The following is a 21788-nucleotide window of genomic DNA, read 5'->3' on the forward strand; positions in this document are numbered from 1 at the left end:
AAAAAAAACCACAAAAAACAAAACCCCAAAACCAACAACAAACAAAAAAACAACAAAAATCTCAAAATCATCAAACAAAAAAACACAAGAACAAACAACGTAGCCCAGATAGGAACCAAAAAATTCCACCACAAGCCCTTCCAATAAACTGTTTCCACTTCAGCCTTCCAAGTTGTGACCTCCTCAATATGGGAGGTCCTTCAATCCAATGTTGGAAAAGCATGTACAATTCTTTACTTTGGTTTACTACAGTTCAGTTTTCAGGACCCCTAACTTAAGGAAAGGACTGTTGGGCTTGATAATTTTCACCATATGTGTTTATCCTAATTCACAAAATCAGAAAATGGTTGGTAGCAGAAAGATTGATGCAGACTAACGCAGGTCTTGACTGCTACTATGCATGACAAATTTCATTAACTGACTTCTGATTTCATAGCCTCAACTTGCTCATATTTATTTATGACCAACTGTTTCAGAAACTTCCTAGAACGCTATAAATACTCACAACACGTATTTGCCATTGTTGAAATATTGAGACCATATCCTTAATTATCTTTACCTGACAATGTCAAATGCACAGATATAATTGGTAACACCACACTGAACTACATGAACTTGACACACCCAACGATGACTTCCTTTTTTTTTTTTTTTAAATCTAGGTATCTCCTTAATGTAAAAAAGTCCCAGAAATATACGGGCAGCTGCCCTAAAAGAAAACAAAAGAAGATGGGGAAAAAAATAAAAGCATCTGTAAGAAATTTGATAGCAGTACCAGAACAGCTAAGTAGAAAAGCTGGTGCTGCAGGAAGGTGCATGAAAAAAAAGATAATATTAAATTAAAAGCACATCTCGGATGTTTTTTCAAACCACTATTGTACAACTGTTTAGTACAATTAAACTAACACTTCTTATGTGCAAAGCAGCATCCTCCTGCAAATTGCATGCTTTTTGAAATATTTTGACTTCTAAGAACAGAACAACTCATTTTTTAAAGCTTCCAGACCCCCAAAGACCCTACAAAAGGCAGAAATATAGATTATGGTGGGTTTGTTGTTTTGGTTTTTTTTTTTTATGAAGCAGTGTATACTCCCTTTAGACTATGCCTCTCTTCTTTATTCTCTCTTCAATTTACAATATAGAGGCAAGATAATGGAATAGATTCACCTTAGAGAGGGGCAATATCAACATAACCTATGAAATGCACAAAAGATACCCTTCTGCCAGTCAATGCCCATAAAGTCACAGACAGCAGTAGGGACTTCTGACAACTCAGTCACTTTTCTATTCTTCTACCCTTTTCATACTGCTGTCAACTCCATTTACATTATTATGCTTAACAGGGCTAGTGAGATAAGTATGACAGGCAACATGACCCTTCTAGTACCAAAATAACCAAACAGAAGAATCAGTGCACAACAGCATTTAGGTATGCTGAGAATATTAAGTATTAGAATTGATTTGGGGGGAGGAAAGAGGGGAGAAAGAATAAATCTTATACTATTAAGGCTTAGCATTAAAACTTACTAATAAATCTCAATGAATTAGCAAAGCAGTCATTGAAAGCATTTAGCCTCAAGAATACCCAGTTCTCTGGCAGTACTTCTAGAAAGGTAGCTTTCCCTACCACCACCCAAAATTTCCCCTTTCCAATATCTTCATAACAGCCATAACCATCATCTTGTTCTGAAACCTTTTGTTTGAGGCCTTCCACAAGACCAGAAATTCTCATAACTTGTAAACTAGGTGCAGATACGCACACAGCTGTCTGGAAACACTGATCCTCTCATACACTGTCTGTACTCTTACGCTCTTCTAAAAATTCCAAAGGTTTGTTATTAAAGCAAAACAAAGTACCTATATCATTCAATCTTCAAATCTCAATTTGTGATTCAATCTGACATACAAAATTGACTTGGAAGCTGAAGGCTACTAACTGGGAATTAAAAAATGTGCAGAAGTAACTGATAACACATTCAGATAAAGACATTTCTGATTTATTAATAATAGAAGTAATAATATATCTCTTTTAATATTAGCTTTTCAATTTAGGTTGTTTCTTCTTGGAGTATTAACCAGTTCTTATTACATATTTGAGCTGAACTACCAAGCCAACGATAAAGAAGTTTGTCACTTTTCAATATCACTAGTGCATCCTTCCAATGGACGAATCGGGCAACACACTGTACACAATGAATCCAAGCCCCATAGTATAAAATTAACCAAAAAGTTATTGCTCATACATGTGCAGTTATAGGCCACAAATAAATCATCCCCATTTCATTCTTCAGCTAAAACAAGTTTTATATGGTACTTCTTTGAAACTCATGCTGATTTGGAACTGCAATACCAATGACAGTACGCTACATTACCTGGCCGTGGTACAGGCTGTGCTGCTGGAGTTTGTGTTTTCCGAGCAGAAGCACCTTCCTTTTAAAAGACAGAAGAGGTAACATTAACAGTTGATCTTCTGCTCAGGTATATACTTTTTTAAAACAAACAGAGCTACAGAGGATATCATGAAAATGAGGGCAACAATTCCATTAAAGACAAGAAAGCAAATAGTGAAAATATTGAAAATTCTTTACAGCTTCTGTTGTAGACTTGGGGAGGACACTCCCCCTCATAAACTTAAACACATTTACATTTTAACCATCAAATACCAATCAAACTTCTTTTGTATATTCAAAGCAACCTTGTCTAGTTATACCATCGTTTCATTTCAACCACGATCAATTTCACTAAGAATAAGAAACCTAAAAGTATGCAATTTGCTATAGAAATTTCAAAACACCATGTGCCTATGCTCTGGATGGAAATCTAAGACCAAGAAATTGCAATGCAGTTCTGCCTTGAAGAGTTTTGGTGCCCAGAAATAGCACTCTTGGAATAATTAGTTCTGTTTATGCCTTATCCAATTACCTTAATGTAACAAAAGACCTGCACTACTACTAAACCTTGTTAACTCTGCAGAGTAACACACCAGGTAAACGGAGCAGTGAGGCCACATGTCTGGTTCCACAGCAACACTAAACTCCTGCAAGAATAAATTCTGTTCTCAGCTACTGCTGTGAAACCTCATGGAACAAAATAAGTACTATTAACAGTATTACTAACACTGTAAAAAATGATATGTAATCCAGCCCCTTCACTTTGCAAGGCTGCAAAACAGGAAACCATGAATTTTATCTGAAAATTACTTAAACAGTACATAAAATGTATCCTACAACTGTGAGACATTCAAAAAGGCCAGAGATCCCTCTCTGGGTAAAACCTGTTGGAAAGGACTCCAGTATGGCATTATCACATCTGTATGTCTATGCGTAAAAAACAGCATGTATCGTAACTCTGAATAAAAAAGGTTAATGAGCAAGGGACTACACACAAGCAGCCTCCAGCTCCATGATTTAAATAACACTTAGCGAAACAGCTTTCAAGTTTCCACCTTGAAAGTTAAAAGCCTGCTTATATCCCAAGAGCTGTGAAGCACAAATAGAAGAGATCACATGACAAGGCCTTAGAAAACACAAATTTACTCAAAATCTGTTCCCTGAGCTTTAGTCAAAGCTAACTCTGATCAATAACAACAGGCTGGTGCTGACATTTGGTACAGCACACAGCTTTTGCAACTTTTACAGTCAACAACCTCCTATTAATCTTTAGTGCATAAGTATTTAACCCCAAATGCAAGAAATAGACTCATCCTGAATTTTGCTGTATTCTTTTCTGATTAATAAAATACCAACTTCTATGTAGGGCACCTGAGTCAGTAACTTATTTCAAGATTTACTTTTTTAGCATCTGCAAAAGGGAATTTTTGCCGATGTCCTTACACAATAATTACTCAGAAAATGGTAAAAAACAAAATAACACACCCTAAAGGAAGGGCAGCAGGACAAGGTGACTACCTTTGAGAGAAGCCTTGTGACTGAAAACCAGCAGTTATTTCAAACATCACCTCTATTTTAACCAAGAAAGTGGAAATAAAACATTTTGCATCTGTTTCTATAGAAAACTGTCACTCTCTGTCTCAAAAGACTGTTCCTGTGGTGTGTCAATTACACAGTTTGAAGAAATACCAAGAATTTTCCCATACCATTTCTTTAAATTCACAGAACTTTATGAAATGGAAAGGAAAATATCAAGCAAGAGAAACATCACGTCCTGCACTGCTAAGTTTCAAGTTTCTAAAGCAAATTCAGTTTGCTTGGATGCTCAGTTATTACTGTCTGCAGCCCCGCACGTCCATTCTTCCTTCCCCTCTACAGAACCAGTAAAGAAACTTTTCTGCCTTCCCTTCTGCTTATTCAGTGCATTCAGCATCTGAGACACTTCAGGTCCTACGGCAGCTGAAACGAAGGTAGGAGCCAGACTGCTTCAGAGATTCTAGAGTTTTTGGAAATTCTTGGAAAGAATTAAAACCAAATTATAACCAAAGTCTTGCTCTGGTTTCCACAGAACTTGCACTTGTGATTTCTCTCTTCAAACTGTCCATTTATCACCAGAACATACATACAATTAAGCCTAACAAAGTAACTGGCAAATTATCTCTTTGGGAGTTTTTCATACTTTCCTCTGAATTGTCTTCTCTACAGTGATTAATGGGAAATCTAGTGCAGAAGCCTAAAACAGAAAGGCAGGGCTTTGAGAACACTGCAACTGAAACAAACAAAAAAACAAACAAAAACCCAACTCCAAAACAATAACAAAAAAGCACATTAAAAAAAAAAAATCACAGTAAAATATCTAATTAATGGTAGGAAATAAATTCATTTAAATGAAAAGATGTCTACCACCTCCACACCTATGACCTTTCTAGTTGTAAGAACAATTTCTGCAAATCAACTCTGGAGGTCATAATAGCTTCTAGTTCTCCAAATGACTGCCTTAGACTGTGATAATTTCATGGATGAATCTCAGTTCACAATTCCCGATATCCTGGAATTGTAGCACAGAAGCTCAGTTGCTACCTACTGAAGGCATAACACCTACCCTTTGTAAAAGATTTACATCTCCCTCTCTATGATTATCAGTGACCTGATTACCACCTCCTATTATGTAAAAACTGCAGACAATGTAGTAAAACAACCTCCGATCAATATTTCAACCACACATTTCTTAAATGTGTCTAAGTAGAAAAGTATACAACTAAGGAAAAAAACAAAAGTACAGCACTGTGATGGTGGACAAGGTACACAAGTGGAGAAGAAAATCTGCTTTCAGTAAGGAAGTTGTCAGCAGAAAAATTCTGCCAACATTTCACATTGTCCTGAAAGCAAAAGATGCCAAGTTTAGATAAAAAATTAATGCTTTTCCAAAGCAGATAGAAATATAAGTTCTTCCTACTACAACGCACTGGTTTATGATACAAGTTATGTTACAGGGCAGGTATATATAGTTCTCCACAGAGAACTATACACTAGGATTTCTCCCAGAAGAAAAGAAAAATTCAGTTAAGAGACTAAACTTCATAGTCAACTACACAAGAGCTGCTGGCAATTTATGGTCAGTTAGCCATAAATTGGAGGCAAACTACTCATTTGCACGCTCTAACTCCTTGTAACGATAGTAGCTTATTTCTCAGTGAGTACATGGTAAGATATTTCACATCTTCTAATGTGAAGTTTAACATAAAAGTTACTCTTAACTAGCACACTGCACACTGGACCCCAGTGAGGGGAGCTGTTGTTTGTGCAGCTGTACCCTAGGCATCAGTTGCAGTAGATATGACTGTTTAGGTATTTAAAGAACATTCCATTTCCTCAAAGCTTCTGAGCACTTAACAGTTTTGCTTGAAGATGCCATACCTAATTCTTATGCATAAGTCATTTGAGACTGTTATATATTATGAATATTCATAAGTTGAAACTAATTTAGTAACAAAACCGTGTAATTTGAAAAATACAAATCTTCAAGACTACCACTAAACACCATATTTTAATCAAAAACCTATTTCTTGGTTTAGTTGCACTAATTTACCATAGAAGGCTATATATAGTTAGGATTTACATTAAACATTTGAGTCTTTAACCAATCAGAAGCAACAACCTGACATAGGACAAAATCAGGAAAATAGACAGTGAAAGCTTTATAGTTTCCTGGATTTCACTGCAACATTTACAGATACACTGCTGCATATACTTTTCAGCTGAATTCATTGCATTTCAGTACTAACGTTTCTTATCTTATTAAACATTTACAAAATGTCTGCTCAAGAGCTGTTTTTATTTTAGTCTGTGCCTTCTGCTTGTTTACTACTGTCCTACCTAAACACCTGAAAATATGTGGTTCACGAACCAGTGCATGAGTGGAGAACAGGTTAGTTAGTACATGCGAAAAAAAAAAATAATCCAGATTCCCAATTGCAGTCAAGCAAGAAAAAAACCCACACCTTAAAGGATGACTGACTTGCACTGTTATTGTACACCCTGGTAATTCAGCTTTCAGTGTGTAGCTTTTTTCCCTTATTCCTTCAAACAATTTCTGTGTTTGTCTTTAAAATGCAGACACCGCTATGTGCTCTGAGAAGTTTTGTGAAACTAAACTATGTTTACAATATCAAGAAGCTTTGGTTCAATTCCTTGAAACCCTTTAAATTTGTTTCCTATACAGCTTGCTCCCTTCACTGCTTCTACATGATACAAGCAAGGTGCAACTTATGAAGATGCCAATTCTTTTGGACACATTCTTGTGACACTTTTCTGTCCTCCAAAATACTCCATCCTCCATCCCTTTTTATATAAAAAGTTCAACAACTTTTTCTTAAAAAAAAACCCAAACAAACTATTTCTTGCAATAGTAAATCTGAGACATTCCACCTACACAGACATAAAAAACTACCTGACCCCAAAAAGTTAACAATGATCAATCTACAGTTGAATTTAGTTACCTAACGTGGGTCTTGTTTTGGTTTCTTTGAAAGCTTTTAAAACCCTCTACAGTGTTTGTTGACCTTTCAATTAAAAAAAAAACAACAAAACTAAATCCGTCATTCTTTGTGTTAATTTGCAAGAACCATCAACTAACAATACTCATCTGACACCAGGACTCAACAGTATTTTTCCATATTTTAGAAAAAACTTTGTATTTCAGATACCTAGTGCTTTTTCCAAGTCTAAATGAGCATTCATATCCACAGTAACAGTAAATTACCTTTACTCATTTCTCAAGAGGAATCAGAAACTGTCTGAACACCACTCATGCTATGTTTTAGGAAATGAACTCTCCCCCATGTTTTAAGAAATAAACCACGTTATATTTGTAGAATTTTTTCTTCAAGGCACATATCACATATAGCCAAGTTAGTTTACTTTATTGAAGCACAGAAAAGATATTAGAAGTTTTTTATTGTGGCTTTGCAAAGTATCGATAACGGAAAAAAAAAATACTTCATTGCACATTCACTATTCCAACTGTTTCCTATATAAAGTTCCATACAGTCTGAAATATTTTGACCCTTTAAAAAGGTTAGCAGCAACAAGTAGAATTGACCATTTGTTGTCAGCATGTGGCTTTTTTAATTTTGCAAATTTTAATTTCTATCCTGTTCCTTTATAGCATTTAAAGATCTTTATCCCAAAATCTAAAAATTATTAGGTAACTTGCATGCACCTGCACAAAAATAGTTCAAGTGAAAGATAACATTTGATTCTGCAAGAAACATAACTGTCTGCACGTACAACATAAAGGAGGTTTCACCATCCCTGATAGAAGACAACTCAACAAAAGACTGTTCTGTTCACAAAAATAAATGAAGTAAAACTGCAACACTCTGATTTCAAATAAGAAAGAAAATAAATACACATGGATAATAAGCTTGTAAAATTATCTTTAAGATTAGTCTTCAATTTAGGGCAGAAAGGACCGTATGAACTCATTTAAATTATGATCATTCACTGAGTGATTTAAAGTGTCCAACTTTTGAAAATTCTAGAAAAGCCAGCCTAAAGAACTATGTAGAAATCTAAAACTGTCTAGTAAGAAAGAATATTATTTCTCTACAAATTAAATCTTGTATACATCCATGTATGACGAAGAGCCAAAACAATGAGATGTCAACAACAGGTATTTAACATCTGATCCAGATGCCATACTTTAAGCTTGTTAGAAACATCTAACTATTTCACATAAATCAGCTTGGATTCTGAAAACAGTATGGCTTTGTTCTAAAAATATAAAGCCCTTAAAAGTCTTGGAAAAAATCGTCCGAGGACAAAGCAAAACAATGCAGCTGAGTTTCTCTGTCTCTGCAGTCCTCCAAACAGTTATTTGATTTCTGTTTATACTAAGAAAATTTTAATAATATTTTAACTAGTGTCATAATGTACAAATGAAAATTATATAGCCTACTTGAATATTTCTATGCATACGGATCTGCATACGCAGTCCCCCAGGAGAGATATTTAAATAATAAATTGCAAGCTTTTAACTGCCTTTCTGATTTTAAACTATGCAGTAAAAAAAAAAAAAAATTGAATTTGATAAGAGGATCTTAACTATTGTACAAATACAGCCAATATCACAATAATTTTACTTCCAGTGCTTGTAGGATTAATGAAAAGATCATTTCTACTGTTTACACTGTTTCGGGGGGGGGAGTTTACCATTACCAACTGCCTACGGAAAGTAACACCATTACTGGTCTGTTTCCTACTTCAAGAACTGAAAACCTGATGTGACAAAATAGGAGGGGTTAGTAAAAATTATATAAATCATTAAATCTATTTCAAAATACAAAACTGCTTATAGTGAAGGCCACGTCTTATCAAGCACGGTTAGAAGAAAAGTACCAGCAGAAGATTGCCAATCCTCAAATTCAGTCACAAGAAAGACTTGATGCCCATCTTCTTACAAGGATAAGGCAAAATTCATTACGGTTTTCAAAATACTGTTAAAGTTACCACATATAACAAATATCACAAGTGTAAGGCAATCAGACATAGAGAGCCTCTTCTGAGCGAGTACTGCATTACAATGATGGGAGAGAGGAAGAATGGAGAGACAAGGGAAGGTGACAGCAATAAAACTATGTTGGTGTTATCAAGAGACTGAAACTTAGAAATACTAACACTTGTTGTTCTACCACACTCAAATTAAACTTCTATTTACAAATTTGGTCCTTTATTAATCCATTATAGAATTAGAATTCAAAGACTAATCGAATTCTGAAACACTGGCACTGTAAAACACAAAGAACAGGACTGATTTTTTTTCCAGTAGCAGGTTAGGCCTGGAGAACCGCGTCATTGAAAGACATGAGAATTGTTCACTGCAATTTCGTGTTTATTATAGCCAAGTTAAAAGAAGTTCAGTTTAAACATGATAAAAATGACTGTACTAATTGAACCACTTCTAGAGAGCTTAGGTAATATTCTAGTTCTGCAAAGGAAATGGTTCTAAGCAACACAAACCACAACTGAATCTAAATGAATACTAGAGTGACTAGTGATTAACTAGGAACAAACCCATATCAATATGTTAAAATAATAAGAAAATTTACTGGAGATGCTTTTGGAAAGAATTAATGAAAGCAAAAATTACTGAGATAGCTCGAGGGTAATACCTAAGTTCTAAGGTAATTTTTCAAAACATTTTGAATAGCCTTCAATGAAGTGTCCTAGAGCTCCTCCTATCTTTATCCTTGCACAAGATATCAGTAAAATTAACATCTTCGCCTTGAATTTACGTCAGTCATGTAATTTCCAACTGTTGCCATTGAAATTGATATTTTCAGCTGAAGAGCAATGTTGGTGACAAAGCCGTTTTAAACACGTAAGCACCTCCATATTCTTGGGGGTAAGCAGTTTTTATCAAAAAAATATTTCTAGTTCTGAGAAGTCTAGAGCTTTCGCTTTTCTGATTTAAATCTATGCTTATTTAAATGATTCATTCCCTTGAAACACATGAAAAGACAAAAGCAGATATCACTAAAACATTATTTTTGCTTAGAATTCCTTCCCATCGGGTTAGTTGTGTGAGCCAGCCTCACACGCGTATTATTTGGCAACGGGTAAAATTTTTAACAAACAATTTGGGAGCAAAACGACTGTTTAATCTTTCTCAGAAGCTGGGTGCAAAAGTTTATACACTAATGGTTTCGTGTGTACTAAAAACCAGAACATGCCATATCGATTCAATAGAACTGGAATTTGCATAATTGTGAATTTACTACAATTTCCTAGTGGCTTAGTCTCCAACTTCCAACTTCGAGCATTCATGAATCTAATTCCAATACTACCTGTAACCACAAGTATCATTCATTCATATGACGTAGTTTTCAACCAGAAGAATCACAGAATATTCAATTCATTTGCACAGAAGTCCTGCTGACATGCAAACTCTAAACATACATAGAAAAGCACGGCTACTTTTCTATTCAGATCCTGCTTTGGAAATGGTATTTAAGGGAAAAGTCATATAGTTCCACATAAGAAGGAAATAAAACTGTTTGAACAGGTCCAGAGGAGGGCTACAAAGATGATCAGAGGGCTGGAGCACCTCCCATACAAGGACAGGCTGAGAGAGTTGGGGTTGTTCAGCCTGAAGAAGAGAAGGCTCCGAAGAGCTTATAGCAACCTTCCAGTACCTGAAGGGGGCCTACAAAAAAGCCGTGGAGGGACTGTTTACAAAGGCTTGTGGTGATAGAACGAGGGGCAATGGGTATAAACTGGTGAGGGAAAGATTTAAACTAGACATAAGGAAGAATTTCTTCACTATGAGGGTGGTAAGGCAGTGGAACAGGTTGCCCAGGGAAGTTGTGGCTGCCCCATCCCTGGAGGTGTTTGAGGCCAGGTTGAATGGGGCCTTGGGCAGCCTGATCTAGTGGGAGGTGTCCCTGCCCATGGCAGGGGGCTTGGAACTAGATGATGTTTAAGGTCCCTTCCAACCCAAACTATTCTATGATTCTATAATATGCACATGAAAGAAAATGTTGCTCAGTACAGAGCAACGGGAAGATCCCACTTGCACCTGCATTCAGTAAGCAATACATTTGGCAAAAGAAAAGGCTTAAAAGATCTCAGAAAAGCTCCTTTGCAACTTAAGGAAAGATTCCTGAAATGCTTTGTGCGAGAGGAATATTTTTAAAAGCTCTGCAGGTGGCTAAATGAATACAGATGGATCTTTAACTTCTGCATGAATTGTATTCCAGAAAAAAAACCCAAACTGAAACCAAGATCCAAGCAAGTGATTAACTTCATGTGATGCTCTTCTATGTCTCAAGGCAAGAGAAACTGATGAGGCTCTTTCCAGGCTTCCCTTGGTTATACTGAATCCTGTTGCTCAAACAAGAAACAATGTAATACAATTGCAATATGTAGGATGTTATAAAAGAACTTAGGTATCTCCATGATTGCTTATTCAACGAATTACAGAACACCACTTTTTCCCAGTTCTACTTCATCTTTATGTGATTGTCTCCTTTCTGTTTACTAAAAAAAAATTATTCTCCTGTACCTTACCTGCTTTAGCAATGTCAGTGCTAGTTATATATTATGTTACATGAAAACATAATTATCATGCGTGGTCATGGCCAGAGACATGAAAGTAATTTTCCAAGTAATCACCTTGGAAGACTTAAAATATCATGAGAAAATCTTGAAACTGTATGCCTTGAGGAGCTGATGCACAAAGTTTGACAGAGGAGCAACGAACTCTTAGTTAAAGTAACTGCCAAGTTCAAAACTAGCATGAGCTTTTTCAGGATGAAGAGCTTTAGCTGCAGCTACAATAAATTGTAATAAAGAAGCCAAGAGATAAGAGGGCTTGAGTGATGACACGGATGATTAAAAGAATACAAAGGCCTATAATCACTTGGACATGGAAAAGGCTATTTTGAACTGTGACAGGCCAGGGAAAAGTCTAGACAAATGTTCTAATTGCAAATTGCCTTGACACTCAAGGCTTCCTCTGTAATGAGGAACAGCTAATTAGAATACAAGTTCAGATGGAAATTTTTGTTGAAAACTACAAAACGGTGATGAACTTGAGGCCTGTTATAACTGGGACATGGTGCAGGTAATACTAAAGTACAGATCTGTACAGTCAAACAGGTAACATTGGTAACGAAACTTAGGCTATCTTAAATTGTCTTCCTAACTCTTTTTGTATTTCTTTATTTTGCGAGTTGTACACTTAAGACACCATGAGAAAGACTTGCTGAACACCCACATGCTGCACTGGTTACAGCAAAGTGATACCAATTGTATGAAACAAAACAGTCCTAAAAAAAAGGGGAAAAGGCTAATTTATGAATTATCCGCATCATTTGCAAACAGTAGTAAGACTCCAGCATAGCATCTATTAAAGCTCTCATATCAACAAATTGTCCATTGAGGCAGAGCAGATTCATATAGAGAGTGCTGAAGATAAAAATACTGACAAAACAATAAGATGAGATACCAGGTACAATGTCAGACAAGCAAAATACAAACAGATCAATAATTCACAACAAATTTTTCTGAATTTAGTCCAGCATGAACAACCTAAGACTTCTAGTCTTGCATATGCTACCGTTATACACACACTGTTAATTTCCACAAACTGGCAAGAGTGGACATTTTAATCTGTTTATGAAACAACTAGAATACTCTAAACATTTGTCCTGCCCCAGCTGCAGAAGTTCATAGGTTTGTTTTAAATTGTCATATTAAAAAAAAAAAAGTGAATGAAAAGTAGCCAAAGAAACACCACCACAAAAAAAGTCCACATTCTGTCATGCTCTTACTCCACAGATCACATTGGAGCAACTCATCTGAAAAACAGACTGTGCCACAAAGATGTGAAGCCAGTCAAAGCAGGATACAAGCAGAGTGTGCCAGGATGATGGATGAACAGACTTTTCCTTGTTTGCTTTTTAACACTGTGGTTAAACACCCTTGATCATAACAGCAGACAAAAGTATCACTTCTCCAAGGCAAAATTGTAAATTCAAGTTGATTCAAAGTTAAAATGCATGGGAACAGCAACAAAACCTTCAGACAGTGGTTTTTTTGCAATAGAAGTACCTCTGGCTGGGGGATGGGACAGGACTGGGTGTACTCCTGTTACTGCTGGCCCAGATTCTGCTCTCCTTCTCTTCACCTCAACATGCAATAACAACCTCACTTGTCCATAGGTTGATAATCTGTTCAGAGGAACTACCTGCACTCAGTTCTTATCACACGAACCTTGGCGATCTGATACACAACTATCAGCCTCTATACACAAAGTTATTTGCCATCTTGTGAATAATTTTTCATTTCACTAAAAACAGTAAACCTGAGATAAACCAACTACTTTGAACAGACACAGAATACCTTACATTTTCAATGTATCGGCTTGCTATATGGAGCCATATGAAAAAGTACTATTTTGAAAACTATTGCGACTGGAGCTGACATTTGATTGCAATGCTTTTTTTCTGCCCGCTAATTTCATACCATTACATCCAGTAAAACAAGATTTCAATAGGTTTAACTTCAAAGGAAACATTTACCACCGGATCAAAATATTTACATTCAGATTTCAACAAAATAAACAGATCCTTGGAAACATTTCCCCACATTTTAACTCAAGGCACAGATTCAATTTCATGGTCAAAAGAACATACATACAAACTCTAAGAACCAGACCTATCAAGTTCACAAGCAGTGTGTTTGCAGTACCTCATATATACTATTAAAATTTAGGAGTTACATAGCCTCTAGCTTTGCATTGGGGGGCAGGGAGCAGAGCAGAAATTGAGCTCTTCAGTATCCTCAAATAGCTGCTCCCACCATCAGTAAAAAAACATTAACATACCTTTCTCGATACGATATTCTGAGGTCTGAGTACATCCAAAATCTACAATAATAGCATCCCACTTATACTAGTCACAAGAGCTCTGACAGACTATCTTCTAGACTACCCTGATCTTTTCCTTGGATTGTGATATGTGAAAGTTTCACACACAACATTGTAATTGAACACCTAGGATAAAGGTGCAATGGTTTGGTACCATTTTATGCCATTTATGATCCTGTTCTCTAATTCTCTCTTCCCCCAGCTTTCTCAGTGAGATCCATCATACCACATACTTTTGACATGTAGAACTCTCATTCCAGAACACTGTTTTAACTAAAACAATTTTATTTGCAATCATGAAGGAGCACTCAAATTGAACCAAAACATTTCCCCACACACACTATCATGCATGCAACAGAATTTGGTATAGTATTAGCATAATCCTATACATCAAAAAGATTGTGCAAACTGCTATTAGTATTTGTGTAATACATTAACATAATTCATACCACCCTATTGTTGAATATAACAGCTGATGATGTTATACGCCCATATCAAAAACTATAATGGCAATAAATCATGCATCAAGTTAAAATACAGGAATTACTCACACGAGGATTTTTTTCATTTGGCCTTCTGCCTCTACTTTCAGCTTCATTTGGCATTATATCTAAATTCCCCATTATTCTTCCCTCTTTAGTAGAGAAGATGAAATTAATCCCTTCTCAAAGCACTAAGAAGACAGTATTAAATTTTTTTTCATTTTACACACAATCCATACTCTTGACAGACCATCTCCACATCTCTATGTATGCATTATGAGAGCTGGTTTATAATACAGCTGTTCTTTGAAACGGCTAAGGCATGGCTGTATTTTTGGTAGTGCAGAAATGAAGTCCTCTCAAATGAGGGTCACCTGATAAGGTCTCGTTCAGTCTGCAACCATACTATTCCAAGATGAAGACAGGATAAGGGCCATAGATTCCACAAAATTTAGAATCTTTCTATTATGCTGTGACTTTTATACCATCTTCATCCAGCACCACAGAAAAAATACCCCCTGACTAAATAAGGAAACTCAAAAGCATATTTTAAAACAGGTGTTAAAAGTTTTCAGACAGCAGACTCTATATATACACACATTCACATACCCACTATGTGTATGTACACACACATACACACAAATTAATCTTTAAGAAATTCCCACTGTGAATAAACATCTACGATGACAGACTATGCCAGTTTGCACAGACACAGGTGAGGTTCACTACAACTATTATTCTTGCTGCTCGCATGTTAGCAAATATCAGTCATCCGTAATGATCCTGCCAACTTCACCATTTATCTGAAGGAAATCTGTCTTATCCTTCAGCTCTCACTTCTGTCCTGTTACTTCAAAGAGTTGGTTCGCCTTTGAAAAGTCTACTGGCAGTGATAAAAAAAAAAAATTTTTTTTCTACAACAATCTGTCACAAAGTAAGATTGCCTCCCTGGAAAACAGAGTCCTTAAGTGGCAGGAAATGAAAATGAGCAAGCCACTAAGAGTAGACAACGTTTTGGGAAAGGGTTATGCTTCTAATGACAAGAACTATCTCAATGAGAAAAAAATACCAAAGTGTAACAAGATTGCTCTGTTGGGATGCCCTGGAACTTCCTGTGCATGCTTGGAGGGCTTCACCAGTCACAAACAGATTCAATTCACAGAGACTCATCCAATAACTTCCTTGTCATAATCTGGTGGTGCTCTACTTCTGTGGAAAACATCAAAACAAAATAGCAGTGTCACCTTTTGAAAACCAGCAGAATAGTCATTTCAGGTGTAGCACAACCGGCTGGTAATAAATACAGACACCTCACACTTCTTTATTTTTTTTCTGTTCTGCTAAAAAAGGCGTTTTGGAAATGTAAGAAAACCCGGCTATTCAAGAGCTAATGCCAGACTGCAAATTTCTTCTTTATTTTGCAGCTTCTACATTTTCTTATTCTTGCATAAATTAATATATGTCTATATCAAAGGCAAAGGAAAACTTATCTTCTCAGACATTTTTGTCACTGACTAGTGCCTAGTTTCAAGGAAAACATCTGAAGGAACTACCAGTATGAAAGCTGTTCTTAAAAACCTCAACTTATTATTGACATCAGATGTCAATCAGCTGGGATCAAATATTGTAGGTAGCACATTTTCCACTTGAGATGACAGAGGTGTCTTAGATTTAGCGATTTCATTAGCCGAGGGCAGCTTTGCAGAACACAGAGAGTTTACTTCCCAGGCCAGCAGGGCTTCAGAAACAGCACCACCCCACAGCATGGAGCTACTATTTATAAATCTTGCAGGCATCTCATGTATGCTGCAGCACTATATCAAGAACAAGCAAGCAATTCTACACAGAGTCATCAGAGTTGATTAGCTCCAGCCACACGGGACCTGAACCGACTCAACCAGACCATTCAGAGTAGGCTGATGCATCTATTCCCTAACGGTTGACATTCCACAAGGCTTATTAGATTGCATGCATTATCATGTGAAAACACAGACCCAATTTTAAACGGGCATCGGTCCCAACCAACCTGCTAGTAAGAGAGGTACAGTGACTAAAGAGACCTGCTGTAACCTTCCCTGCTTCATCCATCATTTCCTCTATTACTGACATCGCCTTCCTCCAGCACACCTCAGTAAAGGAAATTTAATTACATGCAATAAAAAAAACCTTCTTGTCATTAGGCAAACCCAGCATAAAAATACAGATATTGGTGCATGGTTCCAGACAGTGCTGCATAGAGTCAACTGTAAAAAAAAAAAAAAAAAAAAAAAAAAAAAAAAAACCCACCAAAAAACCAAAAAAAAACAACAACAAAAAACCCAAAAATAAACAAGAATAATAATAGAAAATGGCAAAAAGAAAAATATTTTTTTTCACAGCAAAGAACAGTTCTCCATATGAAGTAACCTAGTTTCTTTAAAGAAAAAGGAACTCCCTTTTAAAATTGTATCCAGGCCTCATTAAGTTAAGAAGGCGTTTTTCTTCTGCTTTCGTGCCTTGCTTACTTACCTAGAAATGCAACAGAAGCAGAAAACAATTTTTTTTTTTACACTATTATGCTTCTTGCTGACATTAATAGAATTACAGCATCTCTTGTGTTTGGAAAATAAGTAACAGTAAGATGCAGAGCCAAAGGTGCAAAGGTGTTGTGGAGATTTTAGGAGGATGACATTTTTTGTGTCTTTAAGAGGTTTGGGGTTTTTTTTAGATGACAGATGCTCCCTATAAATTTACTCTACTTTAGTAAAATGCATCAGTGGTAGAAAGCTTTGCAGATGCCGATTAAGTGTTACAGGAATATACATCTATATTATAGAAAAACACAAATTTTAATTTTGGGTCATATTTTACAAATTCATTATTATTATATAAAATATACTCACTATTTTTTTTCTGTTAAACATACATTTTCCTGCAATACACATTACTGATTTTTCACATTATGTTGAGATGGATAAGACACAAGAGCACTGTCTCCAATTTCCTGTTCTGTTAGCAGCCAATAAATTAGAGAAAACAAACCCCCTGGAATTTAAGTCTGAAACATAGTTTAGGATAGCAGAAAACAATAAAAATGCTCTCATTCTGAACCCGTATTCTCTGTCAACTAACATAATACAATCTGAGCTCTAAGGATTTCCTCTTTATCAAGTATTTGAGGGGTAGGAGTCCTCAGACTCACAGAACTAATCTAGAATCCTACACAGATTACAGACAGAATTATGAACAGTTATTCAGACACAAAGTATGTTTTCCACAGCACAGTTTTCCTTTCCTTGGAAGTTCCTAAAGGGATGCTATTAAGCTAAATGTGAACTTCAAACACTGAAAGCCTGCAGGACTGACAGGCAACTAGAGGTATGCAAAGCCATTTTGTAACGAAAACTTTGTTTCTTTGTTCCACAGAAGCCCATACAAATGAAAGTTTACCTCCAAAGCATTTTTGCCACACAACAGAAGTAACTTTGAAAAAACTAGAAGCCAGTTCACTGACAGTAAGCACACTGCATGACAAAACTTGGCACATATTTAAATCATCTTTTCATTAATATACACTGACCAGAAACTACCTCAAGTTCAGGGAATCATTAACACAGAAGAACATTGGGAAAACACAGATACATGAAACTGGCTGGCCAAGCTGAAGGAGTTTGATCAAATCAGGTGGTGTGCAAGGTGTTTGAACAACTTTAGTTCCCCCAACACGTCAAACAAAGGGTGTCAAGGAACTGCTCTTAAAAGGTGACTCATTCTGCATTTTATGATCCAAGTTGTCTGTTGGGTATGAACAAATACTGCTTAGATTCATTATAGGGATAGAACCTCTCTTGGATCACCGGAGAAAGGATTATTTTCACAATCTTGTTTTTCCTAGTTAAAGCATCCGTGCTTGAAGAAAAGGCTTCAAGCATCCCAGACACTTGCTAAAGCTCTGTTATTTCTGCTGTAAACCCTTCATGTCCACAGGATTCGTAGTAAATGAGAACACCTACAAGATCGAACTGCAGGAATTAATGTACTAAAGCTACTGAGGAAATGGGACAGATGGAAAGAGTCAATACAGGTCTCAAACCCCAGGACACAGGAAACTGACAGGTCTGAAAGCCCAGCTCCTCAATTTCACATTACTTAACAGTAACTAAACCTCTTCCATCACCAATTTCAACTTCAAAACCAGAAATTTTTCAGGCTGACAAAATGCCTCCATATTCACATATAAACCACATAGACACAACAAAGATTTAGTGAGCAGATGAGCAGTTCAGGCTGCTGCTAATCTCTTAATCAGTATCAAAAGAAAAAGAAAAATAAAAAAAAAAAAAAGAAAGAAGCTCTGGAAGCTCATCCAGAAGCACAAGGGAGAGTGCTGAGCAGTAGGTCTGTATCCCAGACTAAGGAGAAGGGTCTTCTGTGCCTGTTGCAGGAAGGAATTGGGCATAGAGAAGGAGCTGGACAGGCAGTAACAGCTGGAACAATGCATTTTTGTCCTTAGGCATAAGAGCTGCTGGCCTATTAACTCCCACAGGATGCAATCTTCCTGCTTTAAGACATTTGATATACAGCATCGGTTCTTCCCCAAAGTCTCACTTTATATAAGAATGCTAGTTTTAATTTCAAATTCTTATTCTATGGTGTGAGAGTGAGCGTCAGGAGTAACTTGATCATATAGTGCAGGCTAGTGGAATGAAACGAGTCATGAGGTAAGTGAAAAAAACAGCAGTCTGTTTTCCACAGTTGTTCCATAAACCGCCTTTGAATGCTAGGTACTTCTGCCGGCTGGCCTTCTCTGCCCTGCTGGGCTGAATCAAAGCTTCATAAAGTCCTCCCTCTTCAGAATGCAAGAGGAACACTTGTGACAGGCAGCATATATTACTGCTGACATTGGTCTGTCAGTTCATTGGGGAAGAGCTGCGCAACCAAAAATACTGCACAATACAAATGAAATTATGTTGACCATCCCCTGGAAAGAAAGATCTGCATTTAGTACTTGAGATCAGCAATAACTGCATGCAGAGCTTGGGGGGAGACATTAAAAAAAAAAAAACCCACAAAATGGAGAAAACAAAAAAAGATGTAATAAAGCAAGCACCATATTACAGAGGAAAGAAATATGTTTGGACTGTATTCCAATACACACAATTTGCATAACACAATACCAGAACAGAAATAAAGTCAATCTAAAACATTTTGTATTTTGGCTTTCAAGTGAAAGGAACACTGCAAACCTGACAGAAGAATGAACTGAATTCCAGTTAAACACCTAGAGTATCAGCTTACTAAATAAGAAAATAGAAGCTATCGAAATATGAAACATCTTGAAATGATTCCTAAGGCAGACATAAAAAGAAGTACCCTACTGACTTGAAAAGACCATTCCATCTTTTCTCTCTCTCATGGGTTTCTAAAGTTAGAGGATGCACTTGTTCCTTACTGGAAGATACAGCAATTATCAACTACTCATTAGCAAACAAAAATATAGACATTTCACAATAATCAGAGACCTTTTCTAGTGCTCTGTCACTGTTTCAGACTGATCTATATTGCTGCATTTCTGGTTTAAGTTTAAGACTTTTGAAGATTAAAGAAATCACTAACTTTGAGGCTTAAGTGTGATTAGAATAGAATGCAAAATCTTAAGGAATGATAAAAAATGTAGGAAGCGTAAGCTGGGTTTCTCAATCAGTTAAGCAACAGTGAAAATCTGCTAAGGAAAATAAGGCAGGCAACACTGACACTTGTGGTCACTTCTAGATTACTATTTTTCATTCAGTTTAAAACATGTTTGGGATAGTTAAGAAACTATCAGACAGCAGCCAAGCAAACTGCAAATATTCCACTACTCTGTCCTTTCCACTCTTCCTGACTTACAGTAGAAGTACTCTTTTTGAAGGGAAACGCAGAATGTCTACTGGCCACATACATAATAATTCTTAACAAAGAAAACTAAAGCTAAGCACTCATGACACTCTGTATTAACAAATTTCCAGAATAAAGTTTAAAAGCAAAAATGGCTAATATTGAAAATGTCGCCATTAATAATTTTGAACTGTCGCTTGAAAGGCTTTCAACACATCACAACTGAAATAATACTAGCTTTTACTACGATAAAATAGAATAATCTTTGCAGAGTATTCATAGAGTATCCAGAAGCATGGTCCATATGGGAAAATTCAGCTAACGTGTCAGGTATGACGTATGGATTTAGTCTTTCACAGGACTTGTGGCCACCACACACAGTAAATTACCAAGCATCACATACCTGACTACCACAATCTCTCTAAATTGATTAGAGAAATTTCTCTTAATGTTGTCAAGACAAAACTTTATTTCATGCCTCAACTTTTGGGTCTGATTTATTTAAAAAACAGTTACACAAGATTTCACTGATACCCTCTAAAAATGACACATATTTTAGTTGTTTTGAATAAACTATTCCAACCTTACACACCTTTGCATAGTTCATAGTCGTCACGGGCACAGGTTATTCTACATAGACATCTTCTCTTACTCTTCATATTTGCTTCTAGCTGCGCAAAACTCACTGAACAGTCTAGCTTTCACTGCCCACAGTACCTCTGTAGTGTTCCTTACACACACAATGCACATCTTCACATCAGAGTAACTCCTTAGTTTTAATAGATGGCAGCATTTCAAACACTAACATTGCAGCTTCTAATTTAAGATGTAACCATAGCAACATTACAGAACGTACTACTCCTTGGATCAAGAACAATCAGTCCACTGACCCTTCACGGTGAGATTTAGCTGAAATAAAGCTTATTCCAACCTCCAGCCCAGCAAGATTACTCAAACCTTCAGGTCATATTTCCAGTACAAAGCAAGCTCTGCCCTCCTGAAATACCTAGACACATACACTATATATAAAAGTAGTAAAGAATAAAGTCCTATAAAAGAAAAGGAATTTCTTCCCTAAACTTTGACTCTAAAGCTAAGTCACACCAAGACAGAAAGCAGAAGATGCAAAGCTTTTCCTCACTTCTTTCTAAGACAAGCAAAGGCCTGTTCATCCTTTAAATGCAAAGAATGAGTGAACAAAAGAAATTGTTCATTAAGATTTAAGAATTCAGTAATCAACTTGTTCACGTGGCAAGATGACAAGTTTTATACATATCAACAGGCAACAGCTCTGCTTGAACTTTACAAGCTATGCACAAGTGATAGCCAAAGTTGATGTCTATTCCCTTACAAGTTTAATTTAAAACAGACTCTATTTAGAAAGAACGGCTCTTAGGATTTTTGTGCCTTTTATATTTACTAATGTGCATTAAAAGAACAAAACCAGCTCTGCCCATCCCAGTATGTAAACACACTAGACAGAGGTCACAGACCTCCAGAGACATACTTCATGTACTGTGAAGCAAAAGAACAGTACATAAATTACGTTGAAACACTATGAATGTTAATAACCATCCTCTTGTTGAGATTTAGACTTGTTTCCCAAATACAATGTTACGTGTCTTAACC

At 36.4% G+C, this 21788-nt stretch overlaps 1 protein-coding gene across 1 annotated transcript in view; it reads right to left on the reverse strand.

Moving 5' to 3' along the window:
* The window catches only part of CDC73 (cell division cycle 73), a 108235-nt gene that overhangs the window by 17538 nt on the left and 68909 nt on the right, over positions 1–21788 (reverse strand). Inside the window, exon 11 of the mRNA XM_054072489.1 lies at positions 2373–2430. Within this exon, the coding sequence (XP_053928464.1) occupies positions 2373–2430 (58 nt within the window). The remainder of the gene's footprint in view (positions 1–2372; positions 2431–21788) is intronic.

The sequence above is a fragment of the Cuculus canorus genome, chromosome 8 (assembly GCF_017976375.1).
Source record: "Cuculus canorus isolate bCucCan1 chromosome 8, bCucCan1.pri, whole genome shotgun sequence".
Lineage (NCBI taxonomy): Eukaryota > Metazoa > Chordata > Aves > Cuculiformes > Cuculidae > Cuculus > Cuculus canorus.